We start from the raw sequence: 23,418 nt of genomic DNA, 5'->3' as shown, positions 1-23,418 counted from the left end.
GGACGTACCCCGGCCAGATGATGATGGAGCTGAGCTGATTTCCCACTATGGCGGTTCTGAGTGCTCTGATGAGTACAGGCCCACCGATAGAGAAGGCAATCCCGAGGTCCTTGATCCTGCAGAGGAAAACAGTGACACAGAGCTCGATGCTCAAATCAGTGAGCTCTTTCCATCTGGAATTGATCTGCCTATTAATCCGCAGGCTGGCGCTGTCTCTGAAGACCCAGTGGCCACGGCTCCCTGCGAGGGCGTGTTGGCCCTCCAGAATGCTGTTGCTCCAGAGCTTCCAGCAGCTCCAGAAGATCCTACTCCCTCAGAACCCAATCCTGTTGATATCGTAAAGAGGGCTATGGCCGCAATCGAAGAACCTGCGAGTACAACAGCAACCCGCAGAAGCAGGCGTGCAGGTCAACTGTGAGGGAATATTTCATATTCCCTCAGAAGGAGGCGAGTGTGGTATTGTTCAAGTTTATGCATCTCCATCCCTGTCCACATTCCTATACTTCTCTGGCTGAGTCAGACCTCCACTTGTAACCGCCACTATACTCCATCCTGCTGTGTTGTGGGACTAGTTGATTGTTGCAGGCCAAAGAGTAAATACGTCTCTCCCGTCTGCACTCGGTTAGATACAAGCCTATAAGTCTAGGCTGGCGGTATCTATATTCCCCACGTGTTCAAGTACGTCGTTTCTTACCTAACTAAGAAACAGGACGTCCAAGCCTTTAATTGATATCATATTTAAATATATCCTATAATAATAATCCCATTAATCTGCCTATTCTAACCAGTTTAATTGCTTAATAAATATTGTATTTTTTAGAAATACCTTTGTTATATTATTGATATTTAATTGTATCAAAGCTACTCTATACTCGTATTCCGGTCTGTCTGTACATCCCCTCATACGTCAATAGTTATAATTTTTCCCGGGACCTATAAGAAACTACCCTTTTAAGGAGAACCCGATCGGTTCAGCGATTAGTGAGAACAGACACAGAGACAAACACACATCCTGTTACTTTATTATAAGAATTTTTGCGAATCTTAAGGGATAAGACAATGGACCATAAGTTAATATATAACCCCAAATGATGAAAATAAAACAAAAAAAACACGTTTGTAGATAAATCTTAAATTGAAAAGTTAGGCTATTGCAAGTTTGAACCAACCAATCATGATTTAATTGAATTCCGACAACGTTTTTAAGGCAACAAATAACAGAACGTTTCATACGACTTTGGGTACCAGCTCGAATTGTAAGTGTAGGGGTAGGGGGGAAATGTCTTGTCACAAAACAGACTCAACTCATTATCACCCACAGAACTTCCAGACAAAGGTCGTGTAATGAAAAGGTTGGTTGTCTGCAAAGTTGGAATGTTAAAAGTTATCATTAGTTAGTTAAAACTTTGATTTATAGAAAAATGTTGATCCTGAATAAATAACCTTGAGTGTGAAATGTCCTACCATGGTTCTCCGCGCAATTATCAAAGCACACAAGCACAGTTGCCAACTTTAATTATCAAAATGGACCAACAGGGGTGTCAACATTTTTTTTCTAAATACAGAAACATGGTTGCTAACTCTAATTAACAAATAGACCAACAGGGGTGTCAACTATTTTTGTCAAAACACATAAACATGGATTTCAACTCTAATTATTAAAGTAAACCAACTGGGGTGTCAACAGTTATTGTTACACAATAACTGTTACCAACTCTTATCATTAGAATAAACCAACAAGGGTGCCAACTATTTTTATCAGATCACACAAACACAGTTGCCAAATCTTATCTCCAAAGTGATTTAACAGGGAAGTCAACTATTTTTATCAAAGCACACAAACACAGTTGCCAACTCTAATTGTAAGAGTAAAAAACAGGGGTGTTAACAGATATTATGAAAGCAAACCTATAAACATGGATGACAATTCTCAATATCAAAGTCCAAAAACAAGGATGCCAACTCTAATTAATCAAAGTGAACAAACAGGAGTGTCAATTTCAATTCAATTATAACTAAAGCACTACAACATGGATGCCTATTTCCCACCCCTGTTGAACGTCCAATAACATTGTAAAGACAATCAAACTATTGCATCTTTCAATCTTCATTATTAATCAATGGAGACAAACACAAACAAAAGTTGCCAGAGAAATAGATAAATGGATGGATAATTAGATAGACAGATAGCTTAGTTGATTTCTCTGATTAATTATTTAAGATGCAATTGATATCATCGACTCAACCTGTGACCATTGTATGTTCAAAAAGCTGATTTGGGCATATGAAAGTTATTGCTAAAAAATGTCTGACTTTAAACGGCACAATTTAATCAATGTTACACATCTGACATTGCGCAAGTATGTACAGTTTATAAAACCAATTTCCTTTATATAACTAGGAAATGTGTTTGTGTTTGTTATGTTTAAATATGACTTTATTTTAAATATTATTTCATATCAAAATTTGTGTAAAAGGGTATTAGTTTCAGTATACAAGAAAAATATTTAGCCGCATTACAAAACTTTTCCCTAAAAAATCTTAAATTTAGCTGTTCTAGTAAAATTTGCATTTGATCTTCCCCAAACAGGCAAGATATTCAACGTTGATAAGTTTGGATCCATTGTTTCATAGATTATCTTTACTACATAAAATTTTATTTAATTGATAATGTCATTTCAATGTAAAATATTTGGTGGCTAACCTGCGCCCCCAAAAACATTAAAATTAGCTAAAATATTCAAAACTGCGTTATCTTTTCCCCCAGATAGCCAAATAATACAAATGATAAATATGAAAGTAAATATAGAGATGTCTTTGAAATGTCATTTCATTACTAAATTTATTTGCCAGTTACAAGTTTATCTTTCAAACTATTTCAAGTTCTCTGAAAAATAGCAAAGCAACTTTATAATGAGATAGCCATAAAATACTTTAACCTAACATAATAATCTAATCAGCTGTTTACGAGATCATACTGCACATAGAGACAGAAATCCCTTTATTTTAGTACATAAAAATTATTTAAACTACTGTATGCTATTGTACAAAAATATTTAGAAACAGTTTTTATTAAGGTTTATATTTAAAATATTTCTTTCATTTGTCAACCCACAATGTTTGGTGCTTCACAACTTATGGTTGTTGACATTCTTGTTAAAACTATAAATTGTAAAAGTTTAGTAAAGAATTGCAACTGAAAAATAATTTTAAAACAAACAAACAAATTGTTATAACCTGTTAAAAACTATACATAATTACCTTTTTGTTAAAAATTATTTCTAAGGTTCCACGATAAACGTTAGAGTCCCAAACGTCAGAGTGGAAAAACATCAGAGTGGACAAACGCAAGAGTCCCAAACGTCAGAGTGGGACAAACGTCAGAGTGGGACAAACGTCAGAGTGGACAAACGCAGGATTTTTGGGACAAACGTCAGAGTGGACATTTTATAAGTAAAACGTATGAGTCTCGATTTTATAATCATTAAAGCGCTGCGGCTAGGTAGGCCAGGGTGCTGAGTGCTGCAGCCAGAGTCATTTTCTTTATGATTAGGTTAGGTTAGGTTATAGGCTAGGGGGCCGAGCGCCCGCGGCTAGGCAGGCTAGGGGGCCGAGCGCTGCGGCTAGGTAGGCCAGGGTGCTGAGTGCTGCAGCCAGAGTCATTTTCTTTATGATTAGGTTAGGTTAGGTTATAGGCTAGGGGGCCGAGCGCCCGCGGCTAGGCAGGCTAGGGGGCCTAACTGTCTATTTTTTGTCATATAATTAAAATAGCATAGACTCTGATGTTTTACTTAAGCAATGTCCACTCTGACGTTTGTCCCACTCTGACGTTTGTCCCACTCTGACGTTTGGGACTCTTGCGTTTGGGACTCTTGCGTTTGGGACTCTTGCGTTTGTCCACTCTGACGTTTGGGACTCTTACGTTTGGGGTAGGACCATTTCTAACTTTTTGCAAACCATTTATAAATTTGCATAGGACCAATATAAGGCTTCTTATATTATAGGGGAAAAAAGTCCATAAATGGGTTTTAGATCACATTTACTCTTTGAATTATGAGAAATAGCTAGATATCTAAACCTTTTCTAATATGGTAATTTCTATGACCTAGCTTAAACCCTTTTAATTCTAATGAAAATAAAATACGAGGCATATTGACAGGGGTAAATTTGTCGTCAATTTAAGTTGCTATTATGGACATCGGTTATTGGTCAGATCGTTCATCCATCAAGAGGGGAGGGGATGTGTAAAGGGGTTGGATGGGGGGTATCATTATTTTAGCCAGTTGCGAGTCTCACTTTATCAGAGTACATGAAATCTGTTGCAACATCCAAGTTATAATATATCGTTTCTCATTCTAGAGGCTAAATGCGCAGCCGCCATTTACCAATAAAGTAAAAAGTGAGAGAGAAAAAATAATAAATCTTTAATGAGCCTTTTTTGCACCACCACTGCTGAACAAGAAAGTGCAACTTTTGTTAAATTTTTCCTCGATATTAACCAATTTTACTTGTTTGTTTGTGTTTTATTAAAATAATAGCGGCTGCGCCACTAGCATCTAGAATGGAAAGGTATAAAAATAACCTAAAACCAGCCCATGCTTTCCTATAATGGAGAACTTTATCGGTTTATTAGTTTTATAAATCTTAATCTATAGACAAAAAAACCATTACTTTATAATATAGGGTTGTATTTTGACTGCGCCCTTAGCAATAATGATTGAATTAGGAGGGGGTTACCCCCCATTAATTCTTAAGTGGGTTGAGAAGTTTTTATGGCTATGGCTATCGGGGGGAAATAAATTAAAACCTGCAGGAAAGGTCCAATGCCAAACAGCCAAAGAAAGCTGTTTTTAAGATCTTATTATGCATCACTGTATATCTAACTCTATATACAAGTAAAAAAATATGTATTTAATATTTTCTGATATATAATTTCTTGTTCATAGAAAATGTTCTGTATTTTCTTGATATAGAAAAGTCTATTGTTTGTGAGCCTGTTTACTTGTGATAGTAAAAAAAGTAATGAAAAATAATATAGAAGTAATATTAGAGTGCTCAAAATATTAAGTATTTTTTTCTCCTTTTAAAGTTTACTTATTTGATTTGATAATTTTTAGATCAGAAAAAAGTCTATTTAATAATCCCTATAAAAGTAATAGGACATCTGTCTGTCTACCTACATGTACCGTAGGATCCTCCTTACTGCTGAACTGACAAACCTTCATAAATAAAATGGAGGGGAGAATTTTACTGTTTAAGTGCCGCAATAGAGATCTTAAGGGCTAACCACCCAAAAGTTAAATTTTCTTTTTTTAAGCAAAACTTTTCTATAACTAGGGTCGGTCCGTCCGTACGTCCGTCCGTCTGTCCGTCACGGATAGCTTTTTTCGTTAATTTAGGCATGTTAGAATTATCTTATCGATTTCAAACTTTGCATGGTGATTCCTGTAGTAGTTGGGTACGATTTAGAAAGGGTAGCAACTCTATAATCACTACCAGAATGTCCGTACGTTCATTTTAAGCATGTTGATTTTTTACTTTTTTAAAAACAAATTTTTATGTGATCTAATTATCAGATTGATCTGATTTTTGGTATACTGATTCATGGGACAAAAAAGTACAATATCATAAGCGAAGCAACTCTATAATCAAGTCATAAAAATGTAAGTATGTCCATAAACACTATCCTGTATCAAGCAGTTATTTAACATATATACTTAAAATTTTGCTTCGACTCTTATACATTTATATTCTGATTTTTTACTTCAGACACTATACAAGTCTTAATGTCCGTTTGTCCTTCCATTATAGAGCTTCGCTTTTATGGATGTTGTCATCCTTGTTTTAAAGTTAAAAAGCTGACAATTTTAGAATTTGTCATATGTCTAATATACTACTATTTATTAATCCATTTTATCTAAAAAGGAGCACTTATAACTTTTTGCTTATTTTTAAACTTGTCATAATTGTTACTACGCTTTGAGGGGACTTTTGTTTAACCTAAAGATTTTAAAGCATCTAGGAACTCAGTAATAGAAGAAGGAGGAAAGGCGAATAGAAAAAAACCTTTCTCGTATTCATTCGAAGTTTTTTTAGCCAGTGCCTTCGGCACCTCGGGGCTAAAAATACTAGTTTTAATCTCATAATTGTACATTCTATATCCGCGGAAAGCCGTTTATAATACGATGCGAGAAATAACTATTAACTATCCCAAGACTTCAATGAGATGTTAAAAAGCCTAAAACTATCTTGGGACTATCAAGATCTTAATCGACAAACCAAAAATTCTTAGTACTTTATATAGATGGATAATAGTAAGGTGGGGTGGGTTTGGGGTAGTCAAAATTTCACTACAGTCAAATAGAAAGAAAATTGCCCAAATTTGAGATAGGTATGTGAAAAAGAAATATATGGCTTTGCTGTAATTTTATTGGGTTAAACAAAAAAACTAGGAGCTGTCAATAAAGTCAGAACATTACATATATATCAGTGATATAGGGATGGGAAAATGGATCTAAAATTCTTAATTCTGGCTTGAGGCCTCTAATGAGTAGTATATCAAAAAAGTAATAATTTATGTATTCAAAGTTAAGAGATAGAAGTGGGGGTGTTCCACTTTACAAATTAAAAAATCATGGCTAGAAATAGCAATTACAACTAAGAATTACATATTTTCAAATTTTATGTTAAGAAATCTTAAAATAATAAAATTTTAATATAATGATAAAACATGATATTTTTATAAGAAAAGAATATTTAACACTACAGTAATATAAATACATATATGTGTGTGTATACTAGGATTGGGCCGGATATCCGGCCATTTTCAATATCCGGCCGCATACTGGATATTAAAACTATCCGGTTACAGGATATCCGGCTGATTTTTGATGATGGATATCCGGTTATCCGACCGGATATCTGGTAATTTCCCGGATATCGAACGTTGGCCAGATATCCGGCCGGAACCGGATATCCGGCATTAGAAATCAGCCAGATATTCGGTATCCGGCCAAAAAAGTATCCGGCCCAACCCTAGTGTATACTTTATTATAGACTTTATTGCTTCATTGGATATCCTACAAAGTTTTTATAACACATTATTTCAATATTTCTTTACTTCACAGTGGGGCAAATAATGGAATGAAAGACATTTTACACTAGAAATACACTAAAATTATATAACAATTTGATTTGAAATTCTGTTAGGTTCTAATATATGGTGAAAAATGATACTTCAATAGAAATGAATTTGCACTATTGAACATTAACTAAATAAAGTTATATTTCTATTTTTAACCCACTGTGCATGTAATATAAAGCTGTATGAGTCCTAAAAACAATTGATGGTTAAAACATTTAGGTATTGTAAAATCTTCTTTATATACCTGTAAAAATAGGTACTAAATATATTTTTGAATTTTGCTCAAAGGACAACAATGAATTTAATAAAAAATGTATTATTACATTTTCTAATCAAATATAATAAAAATATATTTTTGTATTTAAAATTTTGTAGACAAATATGGTGTAGAAAATTAATATGATGTGTTTTGATATGAACATATGTTAACTAAAGATATATGATATGTGAGATATTTGAAGGAAAAGCTTTTCTACAACTGAGATCACAAAGTACAGATGATTCCTGTTTAATAAAGGTTATTCGTGTGCATAATTTCCTAATTGTAGGTTTAATTGTATTAGGTATAGAGAACTATTGGGGGTTGTTTTCAGTCTTATCTCATATGGACCATAGATCAAGTTAGGGTTAGAATGGGTCAGAAATATTACTACCCCATGTGGATAGGGCTGCCAAAAAGCTAACCCACTTAGCAGAAACATGTTTTTCCCACAAATTGAAACAAAGGTGGGAAAGGAGTATTCATAATTGTCCATTTTTAGGTAAGGGTGAAAAAACTATTTTTAAAAACTAAAAAAAAATGTGCAAGAAAATTTAAAATGTTGTGCAAAAAATATTTTTATTTTCAATCTTGAGGTGGATAGTTCGACCACTGATAATCTCATTTTGCAAACATTGTGAGGCTTCTGAAGAAGTTGTATGCTTTGATACCTAAATAGTTAGAAATATAGTCAATATTTTTGTTATCAAAGATTAGTATGCTAATAAAGCTAACATCTCAACAATGTTATTTGGTGACTGTCTTATAAGCAGTAAGCGACCCTGAACTAACAGTAACAAGTCAAGAAACAGCCAACAGGCAATCAGTCATAATAATCATACTATTTACATGTAACTATAACTTAATTATTCAAGTACCACACAAAAATTTACCTAATTCTGCCAGTCCAAAGACAGAAAGTCCAAACCAAAGACCAATAGAGCTACCTATGTCCACAAGAAAGTCAGCAAACCTAGAACAAATATAGATTTTTTGAAGCATATTGTATGTATGCATGATCCCTGAAAGAAGGAAGTTCTTAAGACTTAAGTTTAGTTACTTGATTCATCCAATTGCAACCATGACTTGTATCCCATCTACTTGACCTGGGAAAGGTGAATGGATTGAGTATCAGCTCAACACTGCATCTAAACTAAAGCTGTTAAAAATGGCTCCAACTGCTCCCATGTCAGATGCATGAATTGGTTGTCTGATGGGTGTCACCTTACTTAATACCCTAAGTGATTGATTGTGTTACACTGCAACTTACATGCAGAGTATGTTCAAGGTGGCATGAAGAGGAGTTGTACTCAAAATGTCACCTAGACTTTAAGAGGTTATCTACTGGTTTCATCTTAATTTTCAAACTGACTTACCGATAGTTGATAACATTGTGACTGTACAAGACAAAGTCCTCAAAAAGCAGGTGAATCTCAGCATCAGTAGAATCCCTAGTTGCACCTTGTCTTACTTTGGATTGTAGAATAGTACAGGGAGTTGGACAGGCTCTTTTTTCTTTCAGATTTTCCATTTCAATAATTGGTCTGAACACAGTTTTTGCCAAGCTACTTATGTCTATATATTGCAATTGTCCACCATTCTTCAGCCAATTCATATCCTGACAGACATTTGTAGATGTTAGCCATGGAGGGTTGCATTCATACTTGATTTGTGATGCAATGTTCTCAATATTGTCATCAACACATTTTGCATACTCCATGTAACTATAATCCTTGCAGGATGAAGAGTTGGATGGATCAAAGTAGGACACCTTTACAATTTCAATGAAGTACGTAATTGTTTTTTCTTGTTCAATTGAGATATGTTCTCCTTTAGAGCTTGGTAGATGAATATCAAATTTGGTTTTCAAATCTTTGTCCGAGAGGTAGACAATCATTGTTCCAGTTTTGTTAGAAAGAATCTTGCTGCTAATTTCTAGCTTCCTGGAGAAAGAGTAATCCATCATTTCCCAACAGTAGCCATGTTTAGGATAAAAACTTCTTATCCAGGTTCCATTTGATGTCAACTGGATATCAACATCATTCTCAACTGAGTAAACAAGAGCTTCATCAACTATCTCCCAAAAAGATTTGTTACCAACTTTAGATGAGTATTGGCCATGCAGGAAAGCTTCATAGGTGTTGTAACCATACTTCTTCAGTACTGACAGGTCAAACTGGTCTTTGGGACAAACTGTAATCAGAGGCAGCTCATGATTCTCTATCTTGAGATGTTCAGTCAGCTCCACAACTGGTGGTTTGATCAGCCTCATAACTGCTTGTTCCATCTGGTAGATAAACATGATGAAACTCACAGCTAGTATTAAAGTTTTAAGTAATGAACTGCAACCCATGGTGATGACAGTTTTTTACTGAGCTGGTTAAAAAACATGTACTAGTGTTGCAGACCTTAAATAGAGTGATCAAACATATTAGTTGTTAGTTTTTATAATTCCTCATAATTGACTTAGTAAAATTTATTATTGCTTGGGTTGTAAAATAAAGTTAGCAATCCTTATATAAAAGTAACAGCATTTCAGTGTGTCTGTACCGAAGGATCTTGCTAACCTATAAACCAATACGGTTCTTATAGGTCCTGGGAAGGTTTATAGCTATTTTAATAAAGTTTACCACCAATAGTCTAAACTATTCTTCTATTATTGAATAAATTTTAATAACTTTTTTTAAAAATTTTATATCTAGAAATATGAAATTTAGTAATGTTAGTAAAGCTTAGACTTATCTAGCAATAAAAGCTGTAATATAATTTATTGAGCACTCTATGAATAATAAAGTTTAATATAACATTTAATAATCAATTTTCAAATAATTTTTTGGTAATTACTAATAATTTTTAAGAATTGCTTTTGATAAAATTAATCAATGCCCAACTATAGTCATCAAATTATAGGTTTTCTATTTAAGTAAACCTACGCTTATTACTAACTACTTTTTTTAAATTATTCATATATTATAAAAAAAATTGTAAGTAAAAATAAAAAAATATTATGGTTATCTTATATACAAGATCAATCTTTATTACACGTTCCCTAGAGGTCTCTAGGGTCGTTTGAGGGCGGGGGGGGGGGGGGGGGGAGGGTTGTCGACCCTTTGAAAATAAAAAATACTATGGGGGGATATTTTTCGAGAGTTAATTTCTCTTGAGAAGGTGGAGTTATCCTCCCACAAAATAGTTGTAAATCTCAAACTTATAAGGAGCTTTGCTGTAAAGGATAACTATGTCCGTTTGCGATATCTTAAGCTAATAATAAAATAATTTAAGATAAGTATTGTTATTTCTCGCATCGTATTATAAACAGCTTTCCGCGAATAAAAAATGTACAATTATAAGATTAAAACCAGTTTTTTAGCCCCGAGATGCCGAATTCACGGGCTAAAAAACTGGTTTTAATCTTATGATTGTACATCTTTATATTCGTAGAAAACTGGATATAATACGATGCGATAAATAGTTTTTTCGTATGGATGAGAACCAGTTCTAATCCACCGGATATGAATCGGTTTCGAATGAAAACGAGAAAAAATTCTTTGTAATCTTTAAAAAGTGTATTTTGATTTATCACCACTCCTATCAAAGAACTTATATAATTTCTATCATCAATAATTGCGTCGCTACACTTTTCAGATTATACCTTATTGTTACAGCAAGCCTCATTGTTATTTCCTATTAAAGCTATCAGGCCAATTTTCCTGTACGGACAAACAGACAGACGGACATACCAATTTATATGTTTGAAAGCTTCGCTTCCAAAAAGTAGAAGTTTGCTCCTGGTAAGGGTGATATCAATTATCACTACCTCCAGGGTTCTTAGGGGATAAGACAAATATTTCCCCATCAATGATAAACATAGTTACCCGTTCTCTGCATTGAAATTGTTGATTGAAAAAATTGAGAACACTCTAAGTTTGAACCAACTAATCATGATTTTATAAAACGAATAAGATATCATGCTTTAAAAATATTGGGTTCCAGTGTAATTTACAGTTCAATGTCCCCTCCCTTCCTCCCTGCACTCCATCCCTTATCTGGTGTCACTTCACTTGTGCTAATAATTATATTATGACAGCTATTCTTGGTCATACATAATGATTTATTAGCAATATAGTCCTTGAAATTTACAAAACTTCCCTTTTATTAATACTAGTTTTGTTCTCTAAAAACTTATCCCCTTTAAAAAGCGAAGCAACTCTAAAATTATAAATTCGTATGTTTTTCTTGGCTGCTATGAAAAATTTCGGGAAGAATTATAATTTTATCACCTATTATTATAAGAAAATTTGACAACAATTTATGCTGAGCGTCTACTCTACAACTCAATCAGTCTATATTTTTTCCATCCTTCTGCTTTGAAAAGATCTTTTTACCACTAAATAAATGTGCTATTTATTGATATTTGCTCCTTGTTTAGCTGTATTTCTTATATTATTTAGGCTAAATTATAGATTTAAAATTTGTTAGTTTGGTAAAATACTTCTTATTCAACCAAATTTCCTTTTCCTCACATTTTGACAGTTATCATTTGACAATACACAGGGATTTTAATGAACAATATATGATGTCCATATCAGCAACATAAATTGACGACAAATTTTCCCCTGTCACTTATTCTTTATTCATTAATAGCGGCTTCGCCCCTAGCCTCTAGGGGCTTTGCCCCAAAAGTTAATTTTAAAAAAAATTTGGAGATGAAACCACTTATTTCGAACATATTTTTTTTAAATATAAAAAAAAATTGAGGTACACCCACTATTATCGAACATGTTTTTAAAATTTGGGGGGGATTTTTTTGTTTTTTTGGGGGGGTTGGGGGCGTCCCACTCCCCAAGAAAATATCCTAAAACCACCCCAGGACCAGTAGGTATATTCCCTGAAGAGTAGAATCCGATCGGTTCAGTGGTTACCGAGATCTTACGACAGACGAACGGACGGACAGACAATCACACATCCTGTTACTTTATTATAAGGATTAATGCATTATTTTTGTTTTTAGGAGCAAAAGAATTATGAGTTTGGATATGCTGTTAAAGACGATTATGGTGATGATTTCTCACACAAGGAAAGCAGGTAAGGAAACAGTACTTGGATCAACAGATCTATAGTATATACAGACAACTACCTCCCTTCCTTTTTCAAAGACCTCTTTTGTCTGCTTCTAAATTATTTTCTGCTCCTGTGTTAAAATAAGCGACACAATTGGTTGATTTTCAATGACCCAATAGAAAGGTTGCACAATGCGGTGGGAGATACAGTTATTTAACCCTTTCCCCCCTCTAGTGTTTTACTCTAATATTGGATCAATGGATGTAGAATATATGTGCCAGTGGATATTATGACATTAAAAAAATTGTCGTCAATATAGCTTGCTAACATGGAATTCGTTTATTAAGACTTTCGTTCATCCAGTAGGAGGGGTGGGCGGATTTGGTTCCTGGGGTGGAAGGAGAAAGCGTTATTTTAGCCCTCTGTGAGATTCACTTGATTAGAGAGCATGATTAATGAACTGACCAATAAACAAGTTCCATGTTAGCAACCTAAATTGACGACAATTTTTCCCCTGTCAGAATATCCAAGTACATTCTAAATCAAATTTGATGGAATATTTATATAGTCAGGGATTTAAAGGATAAGACATTGTACATCCCCAGGGATGATAAACAAAATTACCCCCTTTGCAAATTTAATATATTAGTACAAATAGGAGGGTCACTAACAAATATAGTAGACTCCTGCGTTAGTTATCGTATCGGGAATCTTCATAATAAATACTAGATGTCTATCTGAAATGTATTTTGTTTCAGACAGACAAACGGACGTACAGAACTTTGTAATTGACTTCTTTCACTTTTCTTACTTAATTTAGAGAAATAAAACCTTCCTTTATTTCCTTCTATTGCCAAAAATCAGATTAAAATCATACAAAACAGCAAATTAACATTAACACAAAACAGCAAAAAAACCTTTTTTTCTTTACTTAAATATTCTAACTTGATAAAAAAGTGGTAACAGCTGACCTAAATATATCGATATTTCATCTAGGGGCTCTTTATTTGAAGGGGCAGATAGGGGATAGAAAAAAAGCTTAACACCATCCAAAGATTTAAATCTGAAAACAAAAAAGCCTAAAACCATTACAGGACCTATGTAAAGCTTACCTAATACAAAGTTCGCTTCAGACAGAAAACCTTGCTACTTTATATAATAGAAATATTAAACTATAAATTATACTGGCAGAACCATTAGTTGGTAAAAACCAGAGGTGTCCAAACGTTTCCACCAACAATGTACATATAATTGAAGCGCTAAACTGCTATAGTGTTATTGTACAACATTGATTAAACCCTAAATCGGATAACGGACAATAAGAGTTTTTTTTCGCATCATATTATTTTTAGAGATATTAAAGTGAAAAAATATAATATTAAAACCAGTTTTGTTAGACCCGAGCTAACAAAACTGGTTGTAAATTTATCAAAATGACATTGTCCCTTCCCTGCCTGCTAAAATTAGTAATGAACAATACATATTGGCATCCTAGATTTCTTATAATTAGAACAAGTACAATATTATCTACTAGCGGCTTCGCCCCTAGCCTCTAAGGCAAAAAAAAATTAACCTTGAAATTCGTAAAAGGACCAAGGAAATCTCCTGCGTCTATCTTAGCATAAGACATATATTAAATTTTATATCTGCTCAAATTATATTCCTATGAATTTATTTTACAATTCATTTTTGGTTGTTTTTTTTGGGGGGGGGGGGGGGGTGTCCCACCCCCCAAGAAAGTAGCCTAAAACCACCACAGGACCAGTAGGTATATACCCTGAAGAGCAGAATCCAATCGGTTCAGTGGTTACCGAGATCTTAAGGGACTGACATACGGAGTGACAGACGGTCAGACGGACAGACGGACAGACGGACAGACATCAAGCTACTTTGTATTATAGATAGACATTATATCAATTTTTGCAAAAAAAATTAAAGTAGTGAGCTTAAAGTTAATTGTAAATTCAGGGTTTGCTTGTGTTAAAACAAGTATGACAATATACATAAAAGCGAAGCTTTAAGATATAAAGAAAGGACTTAGACTTTTTTTTTAATATAGCTCTTGGAATCTTCTTACAGCTTTGCAAATGTATTGTGGTTGTTTTAGCCTTTCTTATTTTTACATTTATGTAGTAGTATGGTTTTAGGCTATTTTCTGCCCTTCCCTAGCCCTTCAAATGCTAGATTTTGCTTATTTATCTTAAAATTAGTATAGCTCTATTATACTGAACAAAAGAAGCAATAGTTTATAGAATACAAGATGATTGTATTCAATAATTAACAGTGTATTTTTAAGAGCGAGACTTTTCTATAACTTTGTACGGTCTGTCCGTCCGTTACGGATAGGTCTTAGGTCTTATGGTTGATTCTAAGGCTTACAGTTCCGCATTGCTGCTTAGCCCTAGTAAACAGAATACATTTCTTTAACATATTTTTTTGAAATTATCCTATTTAAATAGCATTCATAATCATATGTATCAGGAAGGGAGGGGACATTGGATTGTAAATTAAACTTGTCCCAGAAGTTTTAAATATAAATTTTTTGGCAGCTTTTAGTAAATATTGATTGGGTGGTTCCAAGTAACAGTGTCTAAACTTTCCCATTGATAATTCTAATCCACAGAAGAATCTATTTTGTTTATCATGATTGGGGATGCACATAAATTTATCTTCTATTGACTTATCCCTTAACATCGCTGTCATGAGCGCATACATGTTAAATGCCAAATTGCTAAATTATATATCTTGCTTAGAATTTTATAAACATAAACAATTTAAATTTTAAAAGACACTCTGTTACTTACTTTTGTAGGCAGTCGAAATGCCAAAAAATTTACTAAATTCAGTTTACTGTTTCATACCGGGCAAGGACGTCGACGGGGGGGGGGTTAAAGGGGTGATTACCCCCCAAAAATATTTTTCATTTCACCCCCAAAATAAATAATTCCTAACAAAAATATTTTTGACGCGCTTCCTGCGCATTTTTACTGCTAAATATTAAATAGTATTTCATTATTAGATAGGTACCTTTTTACATTATTAAATTACCCCCCCCCCCAACAAAAAAAAATTCCCCGGGGTTAAATTTAGGGGGGGGGGGGGAAATTACCCCTGCCAACAGATTTTAGGGGGGTAATTACCCTCCCCCCCCCCCAAGTAAATTTTACACTGCTAATTCCAACCAAACCAATCTAGTTTTAATTAGAGTTCCAAAAGTCAATGAATCAGAAACCTGCGTATAAAACATTGGGTACCGGTATCAGGGGCGTCCAAGCTTTTTTATTTGGGGTTGGTAAAAATTTTGGGGCGGGTAAAAAAATTTGCAGCGCGCCTCGGCGCCGTTTTATCCCCCCCCCCCCGAAATACTAATTACCCCCCCCCTTAAAAAATTTTACCAACCCCAAATAAAAAAGCTTGGACGCCCCTGATACCCAATGTTTTATACGCAGGTTTTTGATTCGTTGACTTTTGGAACTTTCATCAAATCTAGATTGGTTTGGTTGGAATTAGCAGTGTACAAACTTGTACTCCAATAGTTTTAATGTAAAGATGGGGTAAATTTGTTAATTATTATTGAGGATTTTTATCGTCCATTGTCTTATCCCTAGAATAAAATTCATAGGCCTTAAAGATTTATATCAAATTTTAAATAAAAATTAAAAGGTAAGACTATCTTTTTAAATGTTATCATATATATGTACATAATTTAGGGCATAATTACAATTCATATATTTTTTGCTTTTTTGTAGAGCATTTTTAAAAGCGAAGCTTTACTATAATTAGGGTCGGTCCGGATAGCCTTTTTCGTTAATTTAGGCATGTTAGAATTGTCCTATTTATTTCAAACTTTGCATGGTGAATCCTGTAGTAGTTAGGTAAGATTTAGAAAGTGTAGCAACTCTATAACCATTACCAGAATGTCCGTACGTTCAACCTAAACATGTTGATTTTTTTACTTTTTTAAATTTTTATGTGATTTAATAATCCGATTGATCTGATTTTTGGTATAATGATTCCTGGGACAACAAAGTACAATATTATAAGCAAAGCAACTCTATAATCAAGTCCTAAAAATGTAAGTATGTCCATAAACATTATTCTGTATCAAGCAGTTTTTCAACAATTTTACTTACAATTTTGATTCGCTTTTATGGATGTTGTCATCCTTTTTAAAGGTAAAGGTAACAGTACATTTCCACTATTTTTAATGAAAAATACTATATATCATATTTTGCAGAAAATAGCCCCATACCACCAAAAATAGATAAACCCAAGATTTTGCTCTGTAGAATAGCATAAAACTCAAGGACCTAAAGGGATAAGACAATGGCTGATAAGTTGATGTACATCCCAATTCTAAACCAAATTACCAATTTTTTAGATTAAAATTAGCGATGGAAACGTCTGAATACTCAACTAAATGAATTGACCGATAATTAAAGTCCCAAAAGTTGTTAAGCTAACAAATAAGGAAGCGTCATTATAAAACTTTGGGGACCAGTGTAATGAAAAGCTCATTGTCCCCTCTCGCTCTGCATAAAACCACTTATTATCAGTCGTTTCTGACATATTTTGATATATTTTTTGTTTTTATTTTACATTATTTTTTTCTATGTTTATGAAGACCATAAGTTGGAAAGAATTTTATAATTAGAGGGAGATATGAAATCTGCATCAAATTTTAAGGATTTTTTATAAAATTCGTTTTTTGTATAATTCTTTATCTAAAAGCAAAAATACAATTTAAGTTAATTAATTTTGACATCTGTGATTGGTGGATTGAAAATTATCTTCGCTCTGATTGGAGAAGCTTAAGTGTCGCACATCATTCAACCAATTAGAGCGCAGGTAGTTTCAAATCCACCTATTCTATTGGTCAAAATTTATGAACTTAAATTGTATTTCCGCTTTTAGATAAATAATTATACAAAAAATGGAATTTTATAAAAAAAAATCCTTAAAATTTGATGCAGACTTTAAATCTCCCTGTAACATTAAAATTCGTTCCAATATCCTAATGTTTATCTTTGGTTTAAAAACGTCTTTTTGATTAAAAAAAGGTTGGTTAAAACCCAGGACATTGGGCTGTTTATTACACTAGTCCCCAAAGTTTTATAATATCATTTTCTTATTCATTAGTTCAACAACTTTGGGTACCTTAACTGAATTTTGATTGATTGCTTCATTATGTTGATTGTCCAGACATTTCAACTAATATTGGTAATCTATAGAAGTTTTGGGTTTTGAAGGGTTAGTTTTGTGTCATTGTCATTGTTAAAATTGTCATAGGGATTCAATTAGAAAATATGTCTTAATGATAAATTTTGTTTTAGAAATGGTTACATGACCTCTGGAGAGTATAGAGTAGCCTTGCCTGATGGACGTATTCAGGTATACTATCTATCTTTATCTATCCATCTAACTATCTATCTATCTATCTATCTATCTATCTATTTATATATCTATCTATCTATCACCATCTAATCCTATAAGATAAAGTAAGGAATAAAATAGGAGCTAAGAGTGATCTTTGAAGATAAGAGTATAAGTTTTAAAACCAAAGTTTAAATTACTTTTGATCAAAAATGCACTCAACACAGAAACAAGTATTTTTATATCCATAAACAGCGCAGCAAAGACAATTTCTTTATTTTTGAACAAGAATAGCAAGGGATCTTACATGGCTAAGACAATTGACTATAAATTGATATGCATCAATAAAATCAGCAGTCATAATTCAATGAAAGTGCCGGTTTTAATACAATATAATGGTATAATAAAACTGTGTGTACCAGTGTAATTTACAGTACAATGCCCCCTACCTCCCTGAAAATAACAAGCTAATGAAAAATTATTAAGCCAAATATTATCAAAACTTGTATTCAAAAACTTTAGTGTTACTTACATAAAGACAGACAAACATATAACTGTAGAGTTGGTTCAATAATGATTATAGAGTAGCTTCTCTTTAAAAGAAAAGGGATTATCAACTTTTTAAGAGAAGTTTTATAAGAGGTTTTATACATTTATGGATTTAAACTTTTTAAAAAGAATAATTGATTAATTTATATTCTTGAGGAAATTGTTTTACAAACCAATAATGAAATTGATATTTTTAATAAAGAAAAATTTATTGTAGAATAGCTAATGTATGATTAGAGAAAATTTTCAATTAAATAAATTCAACTTGGGAAAGGGATGCCGCAACTTTTATAATTTTAACTATTTTTTAATGTTTAGGAGAACATGTATTGATGAGTGTATTGATGATGGTCTAAATATACAAACAATATTGGCTGGGCCCCTAGCATCTGGGGTCATTGTATTTTAAAGTTTAAGGAGGGGATAGAAAAATATCATCTGAAGGTTTAAATCTAAAAATAGGATAGCCTAAAACCATCCTTGAAGCTTCCCTTTATTGGAGAACTTTATTGTAAATGCTCCGGTAAGTCATAATATGATTGTAAGCTGACTTCTGATTTAATTTAGATTGTGACATATTATGCAGACCATGATGGATATCATGCTGATGTTAAATACGAAGGTAATTAGAGTTTAATGTATTTGTATTATGTATCAAAATGGTATCAGATTTATTTTCTTCAACAATGCAATATACAAGAGATGTTAAAACCCAGTTTGCCAAGCCAAATTTTTATTATCAATTTGAACTTGTAGACAAATTATCAAGCAAAGTGTCAATGTCTATAGGCATCAAAATAAATCTTAAAGTATGTCTTAATGTTTTTTTTACATTGGATAAATCATAATTTAAGATAATATATGAAAAAAAATTTTTAAAATGATATATATTATTAGGTGTTGAACACTTTCCATCTCCTACCGCCCATCCATTGCCATATGGTGCCCCTGTTGCCCAACCATTACCCCATAGCGCCCCGGTTGTTGCCCATCCATTGCCAGAACATTCCCCAGTGTACCATCCAAAATCTACACTTGCCCCCTTGATTCACCATTCTCCCTCTCCTGTTGTCCACCATGCCCCAACACCTATTGTACATCATGAACCCAATCCCGCAGTGCACTATGCTCCTACTCCTGTCCCCCACTATGCTCCTACTTACAACCACCCTGCCTACCCCCATCACCCAGCTCCACCCACAACCCCACACCACAATGTCTACAAAACCGGTTTAAAATTCTCCAACCCTTCTGTGATTGTTGCTAAGCCGGAGGCCAAGTCAATTGACATCCCAATCATGGATGACACACCAAGTGTGAAACTTACTGATAAGGAAGAAATTGACCTGGAAACGACTACTGCTACTGTTGTCAAACATATGCCTGACATGAACTCTGTACATGGTGAGGAAGTCTCAACTAAAACCTCATCAAAATCTCTTCCCCAGCGTGCAAGCTATAAATCAGGTCCCTACACACCAACCCCTAAGCCAGCCATCTACCACTCAACCATAGCACCATCACTTCACAATGGACCTGCCTATCAATATCATCATAGTACAACAGTGGCACCTCCTGCTTATCATGGTCATCATTATGGCTCTCCTGCCCCACCAGCATATGGCCCCCACCATCATCCTCACACAACTCCTGCACCCCCTGTCTATGGCCACCCTACTACACCAACTCCCCATGCCTATAGCCCCCATCATCCTACCAAGCACCTCTACCAGCCTGCTCCTGCCTATAACCCAACTAAAGCACCAGTTCATCATGGTCCCCTGCATCATGTAACAACTCTAGCTCCTGAGCCAATAGCCCATGCTGCTCCTAACAATATTCCTATCTATCATTCCACCATAAAGCCTGTAGTCCACCATCAGGCTAAGCCAGCCGTGCATCATTCAGTAAGCAAGCATGTTGATGGGGATTCACTGCCAGCTGCATCAAGCAAGAGCCTCCCAGCTGTGGCAGTGGCCAAGCCTGATTTATACAGGTATTAATCACTGCTCACTATCAAATTGTGTTTTCCTCTGTAACAAAGTATTTTTTTAAGCGAAGGTTTTGTATAATTAGGTTAGACCTGTCTCTCTGTACGTAATGGTTAGCTATTTTCGTTAATTTAGACATATTAGAACTGTCCTATCTATTTCAAATTTTGCATGATGATTCTTAGAACAGTTTTGTACGATTTAGGAAGTGTAGCAACTCTATAATGGGTAACAGAAAGTCCGTACGTCCGTTTAAAGCATGGGGATTTTACACAAATGTTTGTAGGACATAAATATCCTATTCATCTGATTTTTGTACCTTTACTCTGTCTGTATCTATACTATATGAATATTCTAATTATATGTATATAGGTCAAGAATTGTTGTAAAAGGGTCCTCAGACACGAGTCCCACCGCCCTACCCCATCACATGGACATCATGATGAGACAGGGAAACAAATACAAGCCTGGACCCGCCATTAAGCTTGAAGATGAACCAATTATTCCAGAGTTGGTTGGCTATTGATTGATTGAACAACAGCACACAAAAAAAACGCGGCAATTGAGCACAAAAATTGCGCATTTTTGTGTATTAACAGCATTTCAAAACTCCAGTTATTTTTTCTCCCTATTATTATCTCATATTAATGTATTCTTCTAGTTAATATCTAGTCATAGATATAATATTATTTCTAGTCCTATAATGCTTTAAACTGATATTTATTCACCTAAAGGTTTTTTATATTTTAGCTTTAAAATGCATTTTTGTCAATGTTTTTCTTCTTTTTTACACTTTTATTCCCAAAAAATCAGTGTCTGAAATATGTACTTTTCAAATAACAAAGATCTACTTAAAATGTCTGTTTGTCTGTTTGTTTTAGAATGAGTGTGTTTGTGAGCAATGAGTATATGTATGTGTGTTTGTGTGTGTGTGTGAGTGTGTGTTTATGTGTGTGTGTGAGTGATTGAGCCATTTCAGAGCACTAAAACAAGGACAACTTTGATAGGACTGGCGTAAAAATACATTGGTTCATGTTAAATTAACAGTAACTAAGCCCCTAGAGGCCCCTAGGGAGTCTTGAAATAGTATGGAGGGGAAAGTCAACCCTTCATATTTTGGAGTTGTTTTATATTTTTTCTTTAGAGTTATAAAATATTTATACTCTTCCACTGGACCTATGAGAAGCTTCACTTTAAAGGAGAACATTTAGGCTCAGTGGTTTTTGATATCCTTTGCTACGACAGTCAGACATCTTGTTACTTTTAACTGAGGCTTATCATTTAAGATAAAATGGTTTTAATACAACATTTTTTTAAAGAACGTGTCCTAACTTTTTTTATTTTTTAAAAATAATTAGTCGATGTTTTTAGTAAGTAGTAGATGTAAAATGATCCATAGAAGTTAGATATGCAATCGTTTTTTTTGTATACATCTTATTTTTGAATTAATTTAATTTTTTTTAATTAAGTTGGTTTTAAGGTACTAAAAGGCAACAAAAAAAGAAGAAAATTGCCATTATGAAGAAAGATAGTAAGATCTTTAATTTAACACCTTACTTTTTAAATTCTGTTGAGTAATTATTGGAAAAAATTTATTTTGTTAAACCCCGTTCAATCAATACTTTGAACTTTGGGAGCTCGCCACGAATGGGTTAAAAAAATCACAAAAGTAAGGACACGTTCTTTCACTTCATTTAAAGTCAGACAGACAAAATATATAACAGCGTAGCTACGCTTTTAACAATCGTCAAATTTGAAACCACAAAAAGTAATTTATCTGTTCAATTCTCGTTATTTTCCCCCCATCCTGTATTATTCACAAGGGTTTGGAGGGGGTGGGGGGGGGGGGGGGGGCTTTGGGTCCCCAAAGTTTAAAAATAACGCTTTCTTATTCGTTTACTTAAGAACTTTGGTGATTTGAATTTTGATTTGGTTCATTAATTTGAATTTTCAAACGTTTAATTATAATATACAAAAATTGTAAGTTTGTGTATCATCATTGGGTATGTACATCAATTTATCGGCTATTGTCTTATCCCTTTAGATCCCGGATTATTTACACTTTAACAATAACTCTAGCTAGAGATTTTACACAAATTTTAGGTAACTTTTTACTTCTTGACATAAACTGTCTGGAAGTCTTAACAAGACATTTCCTTTCCTCTTATTAATTTGCTAACCGTCTGACATAGCAGCAGTAGGGACAATTTATAACTTCCCCGCCCCCTATTGTCTTTAATTGTTTATTTCATGATTTATTGTTAAACATTTGCTAAATTCATTTCCTTTCATTATCAATTAATTTAAGTCGATCCATCTATCTTTCTATCGTTTATTTGTCTATGTACCTGCCATGTTTATTTTTTGGGTTCTAATCTCAGCCTCAATTATGTGAATTCAAAATTTTCAGCGTTAAAGAAATGCCTTGGCGCTTAAGCAGGTGCAGTGTACCTGTTGAATTAGCGTAAATGATTGCTGGTCCACATCGCGTCATTCTAGAGACGTTAAAAACGGCACCTACTACTAATATTTCTGGCATGTAATACTAATGGGTAAAGTAATGGGAATGCCTTGGCCCTCCAAAAGTGTAACTCATTTCAGGACTTCCAGGCAAATGCCGTGCAATCTAAGGGTAGATTATGTTAATCATTATTTCTTTATATTTATTTAACAATATATTTTAAAATGTAATTATCTACCTATTTATTTGTTTTTCTCAATTGTTCTATGTTCATTTCCTGTGGCCGGGTGATTAATAATGATTTAATATGGTTAAGTGGGGAATGGGGACTGGCCTTCTCAAGAAAAATACAAATTGGGTTTTCATTATTAAAACCGTAATTTGTTTGCACCTGGACTGAACAGTCAACTTGTCAACTCTTGGTCCTTCACCTCATACCCTTAATACAGTACATAGCAGACAATCAACCCTTTGATTGCACAATTTTTGTCTGGAGATCCTCACTATGCATGATAATGGGTTGCGCCTGTTTAGGGCCAAGGCATTCTACATACTCAAAGTTTTTAATATCATGTGCCGA

At 33.8% G+C, this 23,418-nt stretch overlaps 1 protein-coding gene across 1 annotated transcript in view; it reads left to right on the top strand.

Annotated features, from left to right (window-relative positions):
- Window positions 1-21,186, top strand: part of LOC145332659 (uncharacterized) — a 144,170-nt gene extending 122,984 nt beyond the window's left edge. The window contains exons 3-7 of the mRNA XM_080177665.1: window positions 12,415-12,488; window positions 17,798-17,855; window positions 18,954-19,008; window positions 19,284-20,382; window positions 20,750-21,186. Coding sequence (XP_080033791.1) covers window positions 12,415-12,488; window positions 17,798-17,855; window positions 18,954-19,008; window positions 19,284-20,382; window positions 20,750-20,903 — 1,440 coding nt within the window. The 3' untranslated portion in view covers window positions 20,904-21,186. The remainder of the gene's footprint in view (window positions 1-12,414; window positions 12,489-17,797; window positions 17,856-18,953; window positions 19,009-19,283; window positions 20,383-20,749) is intronic.
- Window positions 21,187-23,418: the final 2,232 nt, after the last annotated feature.

Source organism: Acartia tonsa, chromosome 11 (genome assembly GCF_053477335.1).
Source record: "Acartia tonsa isolate MP-2025a chromosome 11, ASM5347733v1, whole genome shotgun sequence".
NCBI lineage: Eukaryota > Metazoa > Arthropoda > Copepoda > Calanoida > Acartiidae > Acartia > Acartia tonsa.
Note: the sequence above shows the minus strand (reverse complement) of the source record. Positions and strands in the feature narration are given on the sequence as shown.